Source organism: Populus euphratica, unplaced genomic scaffold (genome assembly GCF_000495115.2).
Source record: "Populus euphratica unplaced genomic scaffold, PopEup_1.0 scaffold323.1, whole genome shotgun sequence".
Taxonomy (NCBI): domain Eukaryota; kingdom Viridiplantae; phylum Streptophyta; class Magnoliopsida; order Malpighiales; family Salicaceae; genus Populus; species Populus euphratica.
This window is the reverse complement of record NW_011500128.1, coordinates 211,236-234,457: the sequence shown is the minus strand read 5'-3', so window position 1 is coordinate 234,457 and position 23,222 is coordinate 211,236. Positions and strand designations below refer to the sequence as shown.

Below are 23,222 nucleotides of genomic sequence, written 5' to 3'. Positions count from 1 at the left end.
CTTTTTTGTATATTTTTAGATTATTTTAATATGTTAATATTAAAAATAATATTTTTAAATATATATATATATTATTTTAAATATTTTTTTAGTAAAAGAATACTTAAAACATATTTAAAAATATAATTACAATTACTTTTTTCAAATAATTATTTTTTAAAAATATATCAAAATAATATTTTTTTTATTTTTTAAAATTTATATCTGATATAAAAAACAATCTAAAAATATTAAAAAATTAAAAAAAAATTAAAACTGAAAGCCAGACACGCACTTATCTAACAAGTTTTTAATACTGCTACAAGTCTTTCTCAAAATCATAGTTAGAAAATTTATACTGTTTTTGAAAAAGGCAAACACAAAATCAGGCATCGAAAACGCTGTGAGCCAAGAAAGATGAGCAACAAAAAACCGAAGACAATAAATGAAACAAAAAGGTTATTTTTTAATCTATTCATGATTAAAAATAAGATAAGCTGCAGCAAGAAAACTGAAATGGCAACAGCTACAAATACTATCCCACACAACCCCATCCAAAACCTTATTACATAATCCCATGTGGTCTTCAAGATAGACCGTTTCATTTCTTTTCCTCCCATGTCTTCCCCACCACCACAACACAAATCCTAGGATAAAAATTGAAGCCTAGTAATATAGGACAAATCGTCATGAAAATACAAAAGAAACAATTGCGCCGTTTCCAATCACGTTTTTCCTCAAGTTCCATCTCTCAATACCTGTACTGAGCAGGCTTGTATGGACCCTCGACCGGCACGTTGATGTAGTCAGCCTGGTCCTTCGAGAGCTTGGTAAGCCTAGCTCCTAGCTTGCCAAGGTGAAGGGAGGCAACCTTCTCATCAAGGTGCTTGGGTAAGACATAGACCTTCCTCTCGTACTTGCCGGTTTTCCTCTCGTTCCACAGCTCAAGCTGGGCAATCACCTGGTTGGTGAATGAGCAGGACATCACAAAGCTGGGGTGACCGGTGGCACATCCCAGGTTCATGAGACGTCCCTCAGCCAGGACAATGATGCCGGATTTGGTGTCAGGGAAGACCCACCTATCAGTTTGGGGCTTGATGGTGATGCGCTTCACGCCAGGGAAGGTCTCAAGTCCAAGCATGTCGATTTCATTATCGAAGTGACCGATGTTGCAGACAATGGCATTGTTCTTCATCTTCCTCATGTGGTCAACCATGATGATGTCCTTGTTACCAGTGGTGGTGACAAAGATATCAGCCTCGGAGACAACATTTTCAAGGGTCAGGACCTGGAGACCCTCCATGAGAGCCTGAAGCGCGCAAATGGGATCAATCTCGGTCACAATCACACGAGCTCCAGCTTGCTTCATGGCAGCAGCACAGCCCTTGCCAACATCACCATAACCACAGACAACAGCAACCTTGCCGGCAATCATGACATCAGTAGCTCTCATCAAACCATCAGGGAGAGAGTGGCGGCATCCATACAAGTTGTCGAACTGCACACACAGAGATTAAGAGCAATTGTTAGACCACAGCAGAGATAAAGAATAGTGCAGAATCATAAACAAGATTTCAGAAGTCATCAATGAACAACTGATGATTGAGAGTTGAAAACCATATTCAAAACATCTAGCACGACACATGAATCATGCAATGAACCTTGGTAAAAATCGTGGAGTACTAATCACCAATTGGATTAAATAATAGAGTAACAAAAAACATGCAAGGTCTCATAAAATAAGAATCGAGCGAAAGTTCCAAAGTCTAATAGAATATTCTAAAACAACTAGCATGATTCTGATCTTAAAGTCAAAACATTTTTGCATCTTAAACAAATCAAATGCTTAGAACTTGAAAGAATCTTTTCTTCATAAACCTCAAAAAAAAATATCTTACAAAAAACCCACACAATAATTGACAATAATATCTCTTTGATTCTAAGATATCTCAATAACTACACAACATTGCAAATCTATCAAACAAGTTCACAGTATTTATGTTGCAACTAGGTAGAAATATCGACAACATTGAATCAAACTAGAAACAAATCCAGTTAATATCAGATCTAAAACAAAAACCCACTAATAATATCAGATCTAAAACATAAATCAATAACAAAACACATAACAGATCTAAACAACAAAAGACCAGATCTTAAAAAACAATACCTTGCTCTTGGTGACAGAGTCGTTGACATTAATAGCAGGGAAAAGTAAAGTCCCATTAATCTGCATTTGATACAATCTCTTAACACCAGTTGTAGTTTCTTCTGAAACACCAACCAATCTTTCCTTCATCTTGTGATACTTCTTAGGATCAGACTTCAATCCATCTCTAATAATTGTCAAAACAATCTGGAACTCAGCGTTATCAGTCGAAGCTGGATCTGGGACAGCACCGGTCTTCTCATAAATCTCCTCAGCCTTCACACCTTCATGGATCAAGAGAGTGGCATCACCGCCATCATCAACAATCAAATCAGGACCACCATCTGGGCCCCAGTCAAGAGCTCTCTCAGTACACCACCAGTACTCCTGGAGGGTCTCCCCTTTCCATGCAAAAACAGCAGCCGAATCACGGGCAATAGCGGCAGCGGCATGGTCTTGAGTGGAGAAAATATTGCAAGAACACCAACGAACCTCAGCACCTAAGGCAGTTAAAGTTTCAATCAAGACAGCAGTTTGGATAGTCATGTGAAGGGAACCAGTAATCTTGGCTCCCTTGAATGGTTGTGAAGGGCCGAATTCAGTACGGCAGGACATCAAACCAGGCATTTCAACTTCGGCCAGTTCTATTTCGAGACGGCCGAAGTCAGCCTGAGACATGTCCTTGACCTTGTACTCACGACCGCTTGTTGTTTTCTCTACAAGCAAAGCCATTGTAAGTGAAAGAGAAGAAGAAATTTCTTGCTTTCACTCTCTTAGAAAAGGGAAAAGGATGCGGCTGAGAAGAGAGGGCAGGGTAGAGCGAGTGTAGAGAAGAGGAAGAGGGGGGGATTAATAGGAGGAATGGACGGCGGAGATTGAAAGTTGGAGAAGATGAGCAAAAATAGGGGGTTTAGGGAGTTTGGTGGATGTGGGAAAGCAGAACTACAGTTTGTTTAGGGAACTGCTGAAGACCAGTTCCTAGTTACAGTTACAGTTTGGTCTGATAAGGTGTTGGTCACTGTTTTTCGTTAATTCTAGGTTTTTACAGTTTTCGGAACATTTTTCAGTTGAATTTTAATTATGATTTTTGGTATAGAAAGAATTTTTGTTTATAATATATTGAAAAAAGACTATATATATTTGGATTAAAAAAATTTAAAATAAATAATATAAAAAGGTTTACACCTAACTTTTTTTTTTTTTTAATTATAAACGTTTGAGTTAGTTTACGAATATTTTAATTAATTTTTTAAAATTTTAAAGTTAATAATTAATTAAATCTTTAATAATTTTGAAATTAATGATATTCTAACTAATAATTTTTAAATAATAAATTTAAATTTTAATCAATTAAATTATACCTTTTAAAATTATTATTATTATTATTAATACAGATCATAACATTAACAAACATACCATAGCTAAACATATCATAACTTATTAAAAAATTAATGTGATAAAAAAAATCTTTACCCAATCATATATTTGTATTTTTAACCAAGCTAAGTAAATGAACTTAATTTGATTAATTTGATATAAAAAAATATGACTTTACTTTCCATAGCATGATATAAAGTTGAATCTGCAAACATCAAATTACTACTCTCTAAATTTGTACGAAATAACAATGAAATTTGATTGGCATTGATTTGGTTGACCAGGGTATCCAGTGATAAAGAAAATCAAGATATCTAATACTGGAAAAAGGTGTATTGCTCTGGATTATTGAAATGCAATGATTTACTTTATTGTTTGTTATTGAGGTTAAGTAATTTTAATATTATAAATTTCATTATATATATATATATATATATATATATGCTTGTTTACATGTTAATCTCTTCCGAGATAGGAGTAGTTATTTACCTCTATAATTATTTATTAAAAAGGTAAATACGTTATAACATGAATTGCTATAATATAATAATATTTTTTCACTCCACAATAACAGCCAATGAAGAGAAAACTTAAAGGCACGATGATCTTCTCAGGTGGTTCGATTGTATTTTAAAAAAGATCAAAGGTTTCATTGTCTTTTTACTTTTCTCAAAATAGTTAAAATACTTGCCTTGAAAGAAAACAAAAACACAAAACATGTTGTCTGGGTTTTTTCCTTTTTTTTCTCTAATGGATTTTTGTTATTCTAATTTTGCATGAGGGGCTAAATTAATTTTTTAACAAATAATAAATATTATACTAAAATTATTGTGCTGGATAATGAACCACCATATTTTTTTTTCATATCTTTTTTTTTTTTTTTAATTTACGTGGAGTGTCCGGGCCGGCTTACGTGCACCACGACTAATCCCTACAGCCCACTGAACATCCTGCAAGCCCAGTGAACAGGTAAGGCACCGCGGGGTAACAAGCATGCATAGTAAGGTTCGAACTCAGGTGCGGAGAAAGGGGATAAGCCCCTTCCACCGATAGGCCAGAACCTCACTTGCATTTTTTTTTTTTTCATATCTCTTGAAATATCATGTGGTGGCTCAACCGATAAAGTAGAATATGCCATAGTTTTAAAACTCGGCCCGGCCTGGCGGGTTGACCCGGGACCCGGCCGACCCGGGGCTTGAACCGGGGCGGGTTGATGAAAAAATAAGGTAAGCTATGACCCGGCGTGACCCGGACGACCCTGCAGGTTGACCCGGAAACCCGGACGACCCGGCAAAACCCGGTCAAAAACCCGGTGGTAACCTGTTGACTTTTATTTATTTTTTATTAAAACGACGTCGTTTTGAATTTTTTTAAAATAGAAATTGACCCGGCCGACCCGTTCGACCCGGTCAAAACCCGATGAACCGGTCAAAACCCCGAACCCGGACCTTGGACCGGGTCAACCACCGGACCGGGTTTAAAAACTATGGAATATGCAATTCAGTTTATAATGGTAACAAGATTTTTTCTTTTTCTTTTTTTTTCTCTCCCATGCTTTAGAGATTCACATCTAAACTTCAAAATTCAATAAATTTCTATTTATTTTAATTTTAGCTTTTATTATTTTAGTTGCTGTTTGTGTTGATTTTTTTGCTTTTTAATGATTTTTTCAAAAATCTCATCACTTGATTTTTTATTATTTTAATTCAATTTGATTATTATTTTTTTATTAATTTGATTATTATTTTCTTGATTTTTTTCAATATTGTCCCTTAACCTTTTATTTTATTTAGTTTTTATATCTAATTTTGATTTTTATTCTTTTAATTAGTTATGTTTATCCTTTTTTAATTTTTTCGAGTTAATCCCTAATTATTATTTTTTGATTTAGTGTTTGTACTAGATTAAGTTCTTGTTATATTTGATTGCTATTTTTTTCAACATTAATGACTACTTTTAACATATTGCCGTTATTTTTATGATTAATTGATATTTTTTATATATTTGATTTGAGAAAAGTTTTTATAAAATTATATTTAAATAATTCATGATAGTTTTTTTTAATTTTTGATAGTAAATAAAATGTTGCTATCTGATTATTATAATTATAATTATAAAACTTGAATTGATATGACGAGTGATTCAAACCTAGTTTGACGTGGGATATAAATTACTCTAAAATTATATGTATATAGGAATCAATTTATCCATGTAAATCTAATAAAAAATTCAAGTTAATCAATAAATTGATTAACTTGAGAAAACCAATTAAAGATTTGTTGATATTTTTTTTTGTTAAAATAACTTTGTTTTAATATTTTTTTTAAATAAATTAACTTGAATAGGTATAAATTAACCTCCTCAACTTGGAATTAGGATACTATCTCGTATCGGTTTAAGAACTCGACTAAAATTGATATTTATTTATCGATGGTTATGAATTTAATTTATTTGGAAAGAAAAATGTATTTATGTCTATTAAACAATAAAATAATATTGTCGACTCTTGTTGATAATTGCACACGCAATCACATTTGATTTTGTGGGGGCAGCCGTGAGGGCCCTAATATCACAGCCTAGCTAAGATATTGGTGTACAAAATGGGATTACAGCCAAGCTAAGATAGATACGGGTGTACTGCATAAAACAAGCTCTGAAGGCAAGTAGGATCATCAAGGGCCGTCGGTGGGCTTCGAAGAAAACAATAAAAAAAAATGAAAATATCTGTGGATCCAGTTAGTGAATAAAGAAAAAAATAATTGATGGCATGAAATGTTTCTATAGATGGAAAGTGTTGAAACGTGACGGTGTTTGATTACACGAGAATTGGAAAGGTCCCACTCTTACCGCTGCCAGTGTGCAGCGGATAATCACCATGTGATGGTGGGGTTGTGGGTGGCACCGCCATTACCACGCCGACACTTTAAAAAAGAGGTACTAGTTTATTTTGAAATTAATAGTGTTAGATTAGAAAAATCTTATGGGATAAAAGGGTATAAAACTGGTATCATAATAATTACCTTTCGAAATATATTTAAAAAAAAAACATGTAAAAATAAAATAAAATATAAAATTTACAACTCATTAAAAATAATAAAAATATCTCATCTCCTTGTAGATCTTTATTTCTTTAAAATATGCTGTTCAGAGTAATTAATATAATGTACTAGTTATTCTTTGATAGTCATAAAATTACTCAATAAATTAAAAGTTTTTTTAAAATATTTTTAATATTAATTTTATTTTTAATTTTCCATTTTTCAAATTACTTCTCATCTAAAAAGCATTAAATTAATATTTTTAGTTATTTTTTAATGACTTTAATGAATCAATAGCATAAAAAATATTTTTTTTATTAAAAAATATTTTTTTTAATAAAAACCTTACTAGCATTTATTTTCTTGGCAATGGAGATGAAGTTTATGAGAGATCTCTCTATGGAGATATATTTAATTGGGTGACACGTGATTTGCCTTTACTTTACATCTTGACCTTGTATGTGTAAAAGATAATTTTTAATTTTTTGTGTCTGCTTTATTTGGAGACGGACTCTGTTGAAATGGAGGTTCATGGCATTTCTTTATTCATTAAATTTTATTATGATTTTTTAAGATAAAGAAAACCAGCTTTATATTTTAAATCAAATATGACAAAGAAAATGTGTGCAAAATTGATTATAATTGGTATTAAAAATAATGCCGATTTAAATAAATATACATTATAGTATAAAAATCATAAATATTACAATTTATAGGTTGTTTTCTCCAAATAACTTGAAAAATAAAATTTTAGGGAAAGTAGCATATACTGAAAAAAAAAGAATTTGAAAAATAAAATTTTTAGTAGGAACAACGACGCAATCTACTGGGTTGTGCTGTTCCTACCAACGGAACTCGATTTTTTAAAAAACAATATTCACATTTCAATCCTAATATTTTCTAGACACCTTTCGGGGCATGGCAACCTATTTTTGCACATTGAATACGTTAAAAATATAATATGAAAAAAATAATAGTAATTTTATATTTAATTGTTACATTTTATCAAATGATTTAACTCGTTATAGTCGGCTGGTATTAAAAAAAATAGATCTAAAATATGTTGTTTTCGCTATTTTAATAATTTTTGTGTTGTATTGATTATTATAAAGTCAGGTGTCAGTTGCCATGGAACTTAAATTCAAGGCTTTGTCTGATAATATTTCATGGTTGAAATATATGGGAGCGGGGGAGAAAGACACATGTCAATGCCCAATAATTAGAGAATTCTAATTTAGCATGCAAGCAAGAGTGTGAGCAGAATTTACTCTAGTTTTAGTTTGAAAGTGAAATTATATTTGTTTTTTAAAATATTTTTTATTTTAAAATATATTAAAATAATATATTTTTTTATTTTTTAAAATCAACACATCAATGAAAATAATTCAAAATATAAAAATATTAATTTTTAATAAAAATAGTTTAAATTTTTAAAAAACACGTGTTACCCGTAATTTTTAATAAAAATAATTTAAATTTTTAAAAAACACGTGTTACCCACAGCATTTTCAAGCACTCCCTTGAACCATAATTATCAAAAGTTGCTATGTGGTCGGTTTAATTTTAAACATGATATGGATCGGGTTTTCAGTCATTGAGTCAATTTTCAACCTCTTTTTTTTATTATTATTTTTGAATTTCGTTGTTTTGAACAACTCAGCCCATTAAGATGCTATTTCCACGCAAAAATTTCCTTGTGGTGATTTCCAATTTTGTTTATCTGAGAAGGTGTCATTTTTCAAAAAGATTCCAATTTATGCATCTACGAGTTGATAGGTGTTGAGTTGACAGTTGTGTTATCTGTTTTTACCTCCATCTTTGCTTGGATATTTAGAATCGAATTAGATAATTGTTTAAGTTAGGTTACTGGTTGGATTATTTTTTTTATATAATTTGTTTTGGTATTGTTTATATTTATTTTAATAGAAAAACATTAATTATATAAAAATTAATTTGATATAATTCAATCATCTTAACAAATATAAATACAATATGAATAACCTGTGAAGAATATAATGTAATTTAAAATAAATATTTTAAATGAGTTTTTTAATAAAAATTAAGACAAATAATTTTCTCTTTTTGAATTTTGTTGTTTTTAACAACGCAATCCATGAAGATGGTATTTTCAAAAAAAAATCCCATGTTATAATTTTCATTTTTTTAGAAAGTATCATTTAAAAAAAATATAATTTATGCATACACGAGTTGGTTGTTGTTGTATCCATTTTTACCCCATGTCTACATAAATATTTAGCATCATAATAGATAATTAATATTTTTCATAGTAGAAAAAAATAAATGTGAGAATTGATTTTTACTGCATGGATAATCACCTCAGTAGGTTTTTTTAAAAAATATTATCTTAAATATTTATTTTGAGTTAAATATTAAAATAATAATATATTAAATTAATTTTAATTAATTTAGGTTACCTGCCACTTGGATACTAAATTATAAAATGTTGATAATCCTATAAATAAATTACAAAGTTCAATTTCTATTAAATTTAATATTGAAGGATGAAATTTTAAAAATTTAATTATTTAAAAAAAAAAAAAACATGGATCAACTTGTCAAACCTGCGATTCAAGCCATAAAACTGAGATAATCCATTATAAAACAAATCAAAATAAATTATAAAATTCAATCATCAATCAAATCAGTTTTCAAATATAATTAAAAAAAAAAAACTCAAGGTAAGCAAGGTTAACCTACAAAACTCGTGACTCCAGTCATGAGATGAGAATAATCTCATAAAAAGTTGACTAAAATAAATTATGAATTATAATTTTCTATTAATCCCATGATAGAATCAAGAAAAAAAAATTAATTATAAAAAGAGAAAAATCTAGTTAACTGAATTAACCTATCATACTCATGATCTAGGTTATGAATTATATCATGAAAAATAAATTAAAAAAATTATATAGCCTAATCCTTAATAAATCTAATGTTAAATAATAAAATTTAAATTAAAAAATATATATATATATAAAGTGGAAAAAAAATAAAGAAATTTTTAAAAAATAATAATACAATACGAGAAGGAACATGTAGCAAAACACACTCCACCTTCCGTTTATTGTTTATAAAAAATTTTCCATATCTGTGGAACATGTAGCAAAACACACTCCACCTTCAGTTTATTGTTTATAAAAAATTTTCCATTCTGTTGACATAGTTACTTGTTGAACTTTATCTATTAATATTCACTATACTATATTATGAGTTGGAGTAAATCTTTATTTCAAACAAAAAAAAGTATTGTTAATATATTTTTTTTAAAAAATATTTTATTTGTGAATTTAAATTCAACTAATTTGTTTCCCAGCCCCCTCCTTTGTAAATATTTTAAAAAGTTAACTTGTCCCGTCTTAATTTTTAATTTAACTCCCTTTAATTTCTCTTTTCTATTCTATCCCTATCAGAATTTAATAATTTTTTCTCACATCTCTTGTAGAAAATGACTGAAAAATAAAGAAAAAAACTTTTATATCAAAATTAAATTTTTGAAAACTAAAGGGACATATCACCTATAAACCAAAAAAAATTAGAGACTAAAATAAACTTCTTGTATGAAATTTAAAGCTAGTATGTATGTTATCTGATATTTTTATTTTGTTTATTGGCTTTTAAATGATGCCACTAACAATCGCTCAATTGTGAAAAAAGGTTTTTCAATGAAATTTAGATTTTTTTATAAAATTTAACTATTCTAATCCATATAATTTGTAAGATGATGAATAATAAACTTGCTATGGTATTTCAGTACTGTTTGTTAATGAAGCTTTTTTAACAAACACAACAAAGTGTTCCAGTTATGTCAACATCTTGCTGCAAGTGGCAGGCGGTTGCGCGTCGGCCCAAAAAAAAAAAAAAAAACCCGACAAGTCTAATGCCAGATTTCCTTGGACTTACAAACTGGACCAATAAATTTATATTTAACCCCTTGTTTGTTTATAAAGGTGGTCCAAGAATTAACACCGTGGGTAGCAAGGAGCGACGTGACCCGAAAAACATGATAATAATAAAAAAAGAAAGCTGGATTCAGATCTAGATCCTGTTTTCTCCTTTTCTAAGAAAATAAGACGTGGTGCTGGCTCAGTAGGTCAATGTAATGAGTCTCCAGCTTGAAGGAAACAGCAGTCTCTTGCCTTAGGGAGCAAACAAAAAACAAAAAACAAAAAATGGTAATGACCATTGTTATTGTCGACAACTCGACATGGTACCCATCAAAGGAAAGGGCACAAGACGGAGGAGGAGTGGCAAGAAAGTGAAGTGATTAGGTAGTGCTAATTAATCAACAAAATAATCGATTCTTCCTGTTCCATCATCACTACTATTAATTATTATTTAAAAAAAAATAAAGATAAATGGACCAAAGGAGGAATTTGGTACGTAGTAGGTGAGGGACTTAATGAATAAAGAACCGTTTTCTCTTGGATATTATATTCATTTTAATTTGTTAAACGTGGGCAGCCCTCCACCATTTGGAGTTTGGGATAATTGGGCTCACCAACCTTTGTTTTTTTAGATTTTTCGTGTGCATGGTGGCTTGTACACTTGGTAGTACAATTGGATGCTGCATTTTATTTTGTTTTAAGAATTAGGGTTTTTTTTAGCCAATTCTGATAAATCAAGAATAATAAACCCATTTAACCTAATCCAATAATAATAATAATAATAATAATAATAATGTTTTTTTTTGTTTATTGAGAAACCTAAAGATTATTGGATTACGCAATGAAGAGTAGCTCTCTTCCGTGGCAATTGCAATGTTATTAAATTATTAATTTGTTCAAAACTTCTTGTTGAGATAGTTAAAAACAAATTCAGAAATTTAATTAATTATTATTATTATATTTTTTTTGGAATTTATGTGTCTAGATTAGTTTATATATACTAAAATTAATTTTTAGATATACTAAATATTTTATAAGTCTAGTATACAAGTAAAGTATCACGAGGATAACACACATTCATGTAAATAAAAAATTTTTTTATTAAAATTGCTAGGATGCAACTGTAAATTTGAATTTAATTAATTATTGTTGTTGGTGATGGTTGTAATTAGTCATGTTTTCTCACTAGTTAATTTTCTATAATAAACATCAGCTTGAGTGACCTGTAATTTATATCATTATTTCCTATATTTTAAGAATCAATTCGAGCAACCTACTTCAAAAACTAGCAACCTAACGCAAAGGGTATAAAGAAATGTGTCAAAATATGGGGGAGCAATCTCAGATAGAGACAAGAAAGCATGGGAACAACTTCAATCATATTTCTGATCGCTTCAGTAAAAATAAATAAATTTGTGGTCAAAATTGGTTAATATTTTAACATAAAAAAGACAAATATAAAAATAATATAAATATAAAGACATATCTTTTTCAGAAGGTCTATTTTCAAGTTTTTTAGTTTTTTTTCTCCATATTATTTATAATGTTTATTATGTTAATGTCTCTAATAAAAAAAAAAAAGTTTCTAATTATCAACAACAGTCAAAAAAAGCTGCAGCCAAATTTATGAGTTTGAAACGGATTCCTTTGCAAAGCAGATGAACTTCTTTTTATCTTTTGAATAAGGTGGATAGCCTGTGTTGATAAATTGGCATTCATGAAAGCCAAGGCCCAAGTGGGGGTTGGTGAGAAATTGCCAAAAGTCCTCACATTAACAATAATTTAATCATCCAAATTCGCACACTATGAGAATTAAGAAATACACCTATTAATTTAGTGTTTTGCCTTTATTTATAGACCTAGTTGATTTGTCAACTTTTACATAGCTTTGTGTGTTTAAAATTTGGTCGATCTCAGCTGGGCTCAGCCACCATTTGGCACTGTGTTTTAAATGAGAGTTGGGTAAAATTTGAAAAATAATTTATGTTTAAAATTATTTTCATATGTTTTTAGATTGTTTTGATATGGTGATATTAAAAATTAATTTTTTTTAAATAAAAAAATTATATTAATATATTTTTAAATACAAAATACTTTAAAAAACAATTAATATCACACTTTTAAATATTCTTTTGAGGCTATCATCATCTTAAAGTAAATTACAAACTAGTTTTTTTAATTTTAAAAAACAAATTAACCGGTCCGTTTTAAAAAACTAATTATTTGATCCGTAACAATGTTAACTATGCTTAATTAATATTACTTTATTTTAAGGTTATGTTTGAGAGTGTGATAAAAGTTTTGTTGTGAAGTTTTTTTTCATTTGAAATTAAATTAATTTTTTTAATTTATTTTTAATATCAATATATCAAAATGATAAAAAATACTAAAAAAAATTTAAATTGAAGAAAAAAAATTCAAAAATTTCCAGAATCGTTATTCGACCTCATTCTTAAACACATCCTAAAACAAATCTCATCTTTTTTCATCAATATCTTCACAATATACTTTTTTTCTGTTTAAAAAAAACAACAGATAAAGAAAAAAAACATGAAAAGACAAGATAACTAAACAATTAGTTTTCAAAACAAGGAGGACTAATTAAGTTGTTTTTTAAAACTAGAAGGACTATTTTTTATAATTTACCCACATTTTAGTAGGGAGGTGGGGAGAAAGGATGTCTGTTGTCACAATCAGGAGAGTTGGTTTCATCAAAATGACCAGAGGATCCTCAACAACCCCAAGCCCACCAACTTCCATGTAATTTTTCTACAGGGAAAAACTTTTCAACACCAATGCCTCCTAACATTCACCAACTCTAACAACGACATGGGGAGGCCATCATCCATTGATTCATTTAGGAGAAGCATTACATCCTGTGTGGTGGCCTTCCTTTTGATAGTTTAGGCTATGACTCAATGAAAAACGTATAAAATTTAAAGGAAAAAAATGTCCTTAGCTTGTCCTTATATAATATAATAATTGTTTATAATTCATTGAATCAGTTACTCCTGTAAAATAAGTGAATTTTTAATTTATTATTCTATTGATGTTGTTAAATCAAATCATCAAAACTAAAACTAAAGGGTGATATATGCATGACTTAGTATTGTATCAAAAAAATGTCGAAACAGAATAGGAATTAACAAAAAAATTTATGGTGATTGTAGAATAGTAAGTATATAACCTAAAGATATCTCATTTTGATGCAATAACAAATCAATATGAACTTGAAGTTCAAAAGATAATTCATTTATAAAATATTACAAATCAATTATTAGATCTTTTCACTAATAATAAAAAGATAGTTAAATCCAATATTCTAGTTGTAAATGCTCCATGTAGAATTGAAATTTCTAAAGAAAAAAAAGCGACATAGCAACAAATGAATTTATGCCAAGCCTGAAGTATGAAAGACTTATTGGTGTTAAGAATAAAAATCTTAGAAAATAAAAATTACAACAAATAGATGATGGTACCCCTAAAGATTTCTCATCCATAAAACAAACGATAAATATTATATTAAAATCATCTCTTAATATTGATCCTCCTGAAAAGTCATCTTTTAAAGAGAGAAAAATAACTAGAAAAAATGAGATATCCATGAACTATGCTCACACAAGAAAGATTTTAGATCTAAATAAAGTTTTTATAAATGACATACCTGCATTTAAGATTGTTTTTGGCGTCACCAGAAATAATGATGTATTGAACCATAAACTATTGAAGAATATTAATATAGAAATGAGTGGCCAATATGGAAAGAAGCAATCTAATAAGAGTTAAACTCACTTGTAAAATATGAAATAATTAGACCTGTAATTCATACACAGAAAGGTGTTATACCTGATATATATAAGTGGGTTTTTGTTAGAAAAAAATGAGAATAATGAATTATTCGATACAAGAAGCAACTCATTGCACAAGGTTTTTCACAAAAACTTGGCATTGATTATGAGAAAACTTATTCTCCAGTTATGGATGTAATCACTTTTAGATTTTTGATTGGTTTAATAGTCTCAGAAACTCTAGATATGTGTCGCTACACGACGTCGAGCAACGACTCCACTCTTTTTTTTGTTTGTTTAACAAAAAGAATAAGTTTTTTTCTTGATTAGGGGGAATAAAGATTTTTATTAGAGTCACATTTAGTAATTTGAGGGAACTAGAAATCCAAAATTAGACACTAGTTTCAGAGATTCAGGTACTGGGTTAGTTATCATTAAGGGAAGGTAGACATCACCCTTAAAACATCCTTTCAGAGAAAAGTTACCCTTACTTTTGTGTTTTTTATTTGATTTAAATGCTATTATATTTTGAGCTTATTTGCAATTTTTTTAAGATGGTTAATATTGGTCCCTAAAAATAGGAGACACATTAAAAATGACATCAGTCCCTAAAACTAGGAGACTTTGTCTAAAATGTCGACGTTTGTCCATAAAAAAGACAGTTACGTCTGATTTACCAAAAGAAATAATAATGGATATAATCCATATTTGGTATTTAAATTTTTGGCATCGGTCATTTTCTATAAATAAAAGAGACGTGTCGACAAATAATATTTATTTTATAAAATAAAAATTATTTTAATATCGTTGAAAAATGGGTATATCCATACTTGAGAATCGAGTTTTGAACCCATGAACAGTGACCTGATAAAATGGGTGTTGGACCCGCGTCATTATTTATTTTAAATTTATTTTTGTTTTTTTACATGCAAAATTTTTTACAAGTATTTATATATAAAAATATAAAAAATACCATAAAAATTACCTGAGTGCCACTATACAAGTAAAAGACTGAAATACCCTTGGATTTCTCAGAAAATTACGAAAATACCACCGGCAGTGCGTGTGCCTCACACGCGGTTATTGTTGGAGGCGGCAAAATTTTCTGGTGAGCTTCCAGCCAACATATGGTTGATTCTGGTAGATCTGAGGGCGGGGATTCTGATGGTGGTGGTCTCGTCTTCTATTGATGGCTGATGAGGGAGAATAGTCGATTTGAATCTCTGTTGGCTGATGACTGTCGCGGCCTTTTTTCGGCTAGATTCGGTGGTGAAAATGCGTAAAACAGTTGGGGTTTTGCTTCAGAGGGGACGATGCACCTTTTGTGGTGTTTTTCCAGCTTAAAACGGTCAGAAATGGAAGATCCTATGAGAGAGAGAGAATCGCCGGCGAGAGGAGAAAGAGAGACTCTGAGATTTGCTACGGTGTGAACGCGAGTATGGTGCACCGGTGCGTCTGAACGCTGTAAACCGTTGGATCGCGGATGAGCTGATCGTGCGGTTGTGATTGGCTTGATCTACAAGTTGATCGGCGGTCTGGATGAGCTGAGCTTTATTCCTGTGTGACGCGGTGTACCAAGTGTTTGGTACACTTGATGATGTGGCACAACAAGATCGAATGGAAGATTACTTTAAAGGTTGAGATGGATTTGGGTTCTAATCTGGTGTGACAAAGTCTATTGTATCCTAAAAAATCAAAGGCCCAGATTTAAACACTATTAGATCTAACGGTTAGGATATTTTTGGTATTTTTTAAATTGTTTTTTTAAAAAATCAATATCTTACTCATGAAAAGTAGAAATAAAGTCAAATAGTAACACAAATAGTAGCTTTCGAATTTGAATTTCTCTTCTTTTCTTTTTTTTCTCCCCCCTCTAGCTTAGTTTCATTGGCTATTTATAGCCAACGAAGAGGGGGACATGGAATCACGGGTTGTGCAAAATTTTTAAAGTACAGCTGCATCGCCTAGCATCAGCAAAAATCCTCCGCTTACTATGACAAAATTGTATTATTATTTTTTGTTTTATTATATATAATAATAATATTTATTTATAGGGGTAAAATTAAAAACTCAAATCAGTATTAGAAAAAGCTTTTCAACAGCTAAAAATCAATTTTAATTATCGAAAAAATCTTTATATGGGTATCCACTTGGTGGACCGGGTTTTTTGACAAAAAATAACCTGAAACTTATTTTTTATCCCGGTCAACATGGTGGGACCCATATTGACCCGGTGGCCTCGATTTTGACCAAAAATGCCGGTTGTGACCCGAAACGGCCCGAAACTCATTTTCCATCCCAGTTGACATGGTGGGATCCGTATTGACCCAGTGGACTCGGTTTTGATCGAAAATGACAATTTTGGCCGAAAATGACGGTTTTGACCCAAAACGGCCCGAAACTCATTTTTCATCCCGGTTGACATGGTGGGACCCGTATTAAGCCGGTGGACTCGGTTTAGATCGAAAATGAACGTTTTGACCCGAAACGACCAGAAACTCATTTTTTATCCCGGTCGACATGGTTTAACCTGTATTGACCTGATGGACTCGGTTTTGATCGAAAGATGTGGTTAACTCGAAAAAATATATTTTAAACTTTTTATTTATTTATATTTTTTTGTTATGAATAATAAAATAAAATAACATTCGAGAAAATCTTAGTGAATCAAAATTAGGTTACAACAATATGTGTTTAATATATGTATTTACAACATATTTATAGGATTATTAGAGAAAGATATTCAAATGAAAATCCTTGAAGGATTAAAAATGCTTAAGGTCTTTAATGATAAACCCTGAAGTGTTTATTCTATTAAACTACAAAGATTTTTATATGGGTTAAAGCAATCTGGTTGAATATGTTATAATTATCTTAATGAATATCTTCTAAAAAAAAGGTATGAAAATAATGAGATTTTTCTATGCATTTTTATTAAGAAAATCACATTTTGAATTTACTATTGTTGTAGTATATGTTGATGATTTAAATCTTGTTGGTACTCCTAAAAAGCTCATAAAAATCATAACTTATTTGAAAGATGAATTTGAGATAAAAAATATCGGAGAGACAAAATTTTATCTGGTTTACAAATTGAAAATCCTTCAAATGAAATATTTGTCTATCAATTGACGTATACAAAAAAGGTCCTGGGCACTTTTACATAGACAATATCAATCCTTTAAGTATTCTTATAATTGTTCGATCACTTGATATGAAGAAAGATCTTTTTTTTTTATCGTTAAAAGAGGATGAGAAAACTTTTGGTCCAAAAGTACCATATCTTAATGCTATTGAAGCACTCATGTATTTTGCAAATTATACAAGACTAGATATAATATTTGCAGTCAATTTATCAGCAAGATATAATTTCACTCCTATAAAAAAAACATTAAAATGAGGTCAAATATATACTTCACTGTCTCTATGGAACAACTAAAATAAGGTTATTTTATAGTCGATCAAATTCATAATTGATTGGATATGTAAATACAGGTTATGTCTTCGATCCCTATAAATGGAGATCAAAGACAAATTATCTATTTACCTATAGAGATATTGCAATTTCTTGAAAATTTGTCAAACAAATATTAGTGACTACTTCATTAAATTATTCAGAAATTATTGCAATCTATGAAGCAAGTCGAGAATGTATATAGCTAAAGTCAATTATTTAACACATAAAAGAAAATTATAGATTCTCAACCATTGAAGATAGTCACACAATATTGTTTGAAGATAATGTTATTTGCATCACTCAACTTAGAGGAGGCTACATTGAAGAAAACAAGACAAAACATATCTCAAATAAAAAAAAATTGTAGATTGTCAACCACTGAAGATAGTCTCACAATATTATTTAAAGATAATGTTGCATGTACTCAACTTAGAAGAGGCTATATTAAAGGAGATAAGACAAAACATATCTTACAAAAGTTCTTTTATATTCAAGGGCTTTAATAAAATGGAAAAATTAATATCAAACAAACCAGATAAAATGATAATTTAACAAATTTATTTACAAATTCTTTATCAGCCTCAACTTTCAAAAAACTTGTCTATAATATTATAATGTTCATCTAAAACATTTATCATAAGATATATACTTTTGAGGTGAAGTTAATGCAAATTATACTATTTTCTTTCTCTTATGTTTCTCTTATTGGATTTTACTTTGCAAGGTTTTAATGAGGCAATTTAATATTTTTATGAATCCTAAAACATTCAAATATAGATCTTCAAGTATCTATATTAAACTTTTTATTAAATTCTAAAGTATTCAGAAATCACACAAAAATATTATACTATTTTTCTTTCACTTAGATTTTTTCCCATTAGATTTTCCTTCTCAATGTTCTAATGATATGTATTTTTATTAAATAGTTATTCAAGGGAAAATGTTATAAAATCTATACTTATATATATTGAATGTCTATTAGAATCTCTTAAATGTCATGACTCTTGGGTTTAGTCTCCTAATTTTCCATGACACTTGGATTTTCTAGTGTGTCCTTTAATGTTCTCATTTCTTCTCCTATAAATAGATTACCTGTCTTGTATTCTAAGGATTGAAAATATATATAAGAAAATGGTTGAATTTCTCTTTTGAGTTGTATTTGAATAAGTATGTTTTTATTTATTTTTTATTTTTTTAACAATTTCATATTTTTATTAGAAAAGACCATAATTTATGCTTTTAAGGTGCTTCACCTCACAAAACAATATCCATTTCAATAATGTTTTTTTTTTTTTAATTTTATTCTTCAATTTTTAGTTTGTTTTGGATTGGGTTTAATGGTTCGTTTCAATTTGCTTTCTTCAGGGTTATCTCTATCTCATGACTTAAGTTACAAGTTTGGCTGGTTAATCTAAATGACTCGAGTTTTTTTTTCCTATTTTTTTCATTTTTTTCAATTCCATCTTATAGTATTTTATTAAATAGCAATTATGTTTTATGATTTATTTTAGTTTGCTTTTTATGAGATTATCCTAGTCTTACAACCTAAGTCACGAGTTTGGTAAGTTAACCTATATTGAATTAAGTATTTTTTATTTATTTTCCTATATATTTTTTTAATTTTTTCATTCAATAATGATTTGATTGGAAATTGTTCTTTATAATATGTTTGATTTACTTTCTATTGGTCATCTCAACCTTATAATTTGAGTTACCAGTTTGGTAGGTTACTTTGAGTTCACTCAGATTAATTTTTGGTTTGCTTTTATGAGATTATGCGAGTCATGGTTTGGTGGGTTGACTCAGGTTATTTTATCGTGCTTTTTTTTTCTTTTCAATTTCATACTTCAATATTAAGTTAATTAAAAATTGAGTTTTATAATTTATTTTGATTGGCTTGTTATGAGGTCATCCTGGTTTTATAACTCGGATAGTAGGTTTGACAGGTTAACCACTATTGACTAAGGTTTTTTTTTAATTGATTTTTTTCTTTAATTCTATCCTTTAACATTGAGTTTATGGAGACTTAAGTTTCATAATTTATTTTGATTTACTTTCTATAGGGTTATCATGGTCTTTTGACCGTGATTATGTATATGGAAGGTGAACCTATATTGACCTAAATTGATTCAATATGTTATTGTCTTAATATTAAATAAAAAAGAATATCATCTTAATTTTTTTTAGTTAAACTATATTTTTATCGATTGTTTGGATTGTTTTTGTACCCGCAAAGTTAGCCAAGTCACATTAAGTCATTCCCCAACCCCATATGATTTAAATTTTTATCTATTAGAAAAACATTAGCAACTCTTAAATATTTTTTTTAATATTTTAAAAAACTTGATTTGACCCATAACATAATAATGTAGGTTAATAATTTAGTATCTACTAGAATGATATAAAATATAATAATATATTAGAAACAATTAGATTTCTAAGGATATACTATTAAAAAAAATCTCTTATAGCAGTTACTATGCAACAAGACACAAATTACTATCCATTATAATGGTGTAAATATAATTTTATCATTGCAAAAAAATCATTAAACTAGGTTTTGGGGAAAAGATTGTGTTTTTACCATGACATGATGTAATTGTCCTTAACATATTGTATTGAGTTATATTTGTTTTTTTTTTTCGAAGTAAAACTATTACTTCAACCTTAAACACCTTTCACTCAAAGGTGTCTTGGTCATTTTATTTATTTCAAAATAGTTAATTACTTTGATGATATTGGAGACAAGAACAATATAACTCTTTCATAAAGGTTTTTAGGTCATTGTACATTAGTTTTATTATAAATTTGAAGGTTGTTCAAAGGTATTATAGTAATTCACATATATTAAATATTATCTAAATAAAAACTTGATGGCGTGTCCAATCCACATGCTAGTATGTTGATAGCCCCCCGCGTCGTCTAGCCATCAAATTTTGCTTTTCAAAGTAGTGGAAGATCTTAGCTCCCTCGATTTGATAAGATGGCGTGTGTTTCAATATTCACGGTAGTTTAACAATGATGACCACTTCTTCACCCTTCTTCTCTCTCTTTCCTCTTAGGTTTTCATGTCAACCCTTTAAAAATTCAAGAAAAAACCTTTTTATTTGTTGATTTTTCATATTTGGTATCTTTTTTTATTATGATTTTTTTTACTTGAATAATTTATAAAATTTTTATTTATTTTAAATTTCATCCTTCTTAATTTTTTTTATCTTTCAAATTTATTTTCTATTATTTTGATTACTATTTTTTTGTTTGAAATTATTTTTTAAATTGATATTTTCTTATAATTTCACTTATTGATTTTTTCCCCTAACAAATAGAATCCTTATTCTTCACTCTCATTTGATTTTTTTAAAATTTTTTTTTGCTTTGACAAGTTTTGCAATTGATATTTTTAAAATGGTTCATAATAAACTTTTTGATTGGATTCAGAACAAGGTTTTCACATGTTTTAAGTTTTTGAGATTTATCTAGGTTTAGGATATTTGGTCGGGTTTGTTTATTTTTTTCTCTCCTTCACCTAAGATAAAAAAAAAATTAAATCTCTCATCTAATCCTTCACTATTTATTCAATTGAATATTGGTTTCCTTTTTGTTAGCTTGCTTTTTGTGGAATTTTTTTGTTGGTATGGAAAATGACCTGATTATCTTGAGTGTTTTATGTATTGTTATTTGTTGGGTATTTTGTTTATTAATTCTTTAAATTTATTTTTTTTGCACGACACTTTCCATCAATATTTGAAATGATTTTTTAAAAATAATTTATAAGGTTATAATTTTTTTTCTATTTCATCCCCTTTTATTTTTTTTATATTGAATTTAATTCTCATTCTTTTTATTACTATTTATTTTATTTGAGATAAAATTTTAAATTATTTTTATTTATTATTTTAAATGGCCTCAATTTTCTTGGGTCTTTTTAATTATTGCTCGTTGTTGCATGTTTGAGACCTTTACTCAAGTTTAGAAGATTCGCTTAGATTTTCTTTGTTTTTTTCTTTCTTTAAATCTGATTTTTTATTTCCGTTTTATATTTTTTAGATCTTTTTTTACGTTTTCATCGTCCATGAGTTTTTCTTTCTATCAAATTTAATCTCCATTTCTTATTGATATTTTTTTCATGATTTCATCTTTTAAAATTAAATTGGTTGGAATTAAGTTTCTTGATTCAACTCGGGTTTAGAATGTCACGGGTTGTGAGTTTTAGATATTAAATCAAGTTTAAAATGTTTGCTCGAATTTGCTTTTTTTTTTAATTGATGTTTTTTTTTATCTTTTTTTTAGTTTTTTGATTTGTTATTTTTTTTGTTTGAATTCTATAAGATTAGTCTCAAGTTCATGACTAGAGTCACCGATGTTAAAAGTTAGCGTGAGTTAATTTTTTTTTGTATTTTTTAAATTTATTATTTTAATTTTATTGTTTAATATTTAATGCATTGAAAATTAATATTTGTGCTTTCCTTTCCTTTTCTTTTTTTTCAAGTGGTCCAATCCCATGAACCCAATTCCATGTCTATTGTTACATAGTTTAAGAGTTAATCCAATTTAAGTGAGTTTTCTATGTTGCTTTATATATATATATATATATATAGTTTGTCTTTTCACATTTGGTTTTTTATACTTTGGAAGAGCTCATGTCATTTTTTTAACCTTTTTCTTTATTTTTTTATTTTTCCATTGTTGTTATATTTTTTATTTATATTATTTAAATTACTAATTAGTGTGATAAATCAAGTCTCATTTTTTTCAAGTATCTTTTCACTTTAAAAAAAATAATTGATCGGCAGTAGCGAAGCATTGGTCACAGATTTAGTTAGAAATTAAACCTAAAATTTAAGAACAAATTAGTCTACTTCCTTTTTCACTTCAAGGCCATTTTTTTTATATAATATTAATTATCTGTATATCACATAACTAATTTTGATTGTGGGGAAACATTATTAAAAAGACAACTAAAAACTATTTTACGAGGATATAAAAAGACATCAACACCAACCTCATTATATAAAAATAAACGGGTCATCTCTCCACCAATTTGTGAACGATACGTTGGAGCATGAGATAGGTGCTCTTACCTCGTAGGACTCCATTTTCAGCAAAGAAAGCAAAAATTCAAAGATTCCAGTCCAAAGCTTCTGGCTGAGGTTGTTGGTTTTAAAGAGTTCTGTCTTGATAATAAAATAAAATAAAAAAACCACTATGATGTTGGAAAAATAATGTTAATAGGAATAATTTGTCCAACAAAGTTTTTGCGCAAAGACTTCTCACATTTGTTCTCTAGTTCTTGATGAGAGAGAGAGAGAGAGAGAGAGAGAGAGAGAGAGAGAGAGCACAGTTGATCTCGAGCACCATTAATCAAACCAAAGATGGATCGTCTAACGAGCATAAAGTTGAGAGGCATTTAATAACATGTAAATCCAACCCTCAACATAGATTTAGTCCTCTACTATTAAATATTTTCTTTTGATAAATCCTCTACTACTATTAAATATCAGTTGTGTTAACTAGATACCCTTCATCCCC

The 23,222-nt window shown here is 28.9% G+C and overlaps 1 protein-coding gene across 1 annotated transcript; it reads right to left on the bottom strand.

Annotated features, from left to right (window-relative positions):
* Nucleotides 1-425: 425 nt before the first annotated feature.
* LOC105110326 (adenosylhomocysteinase) lies at nucleotides 426-2,980 on the bottom strand. Its single transcript, XM_011005325.1, has 2 exons — nucleotides 2,150-2,980; nucleotides 426-1,477 (listed from the first exon to the last, which is right to left on the bottom strand). Exons 1-2 carry the CDS (start codon nucleotides 2,858-2,860, stop codon nucleotides 731-733), a joined length of 1,458 nt encoding a protein of 485 aa, XP_011003627.1. The 5' UTR covers nucleotides 2,861-2,980; the 3' UTR covers nucleotides 426-730.
* Between the last annotated feature and the right edge of the window lie 20,242 nt (nucleotides 2,981-23,222).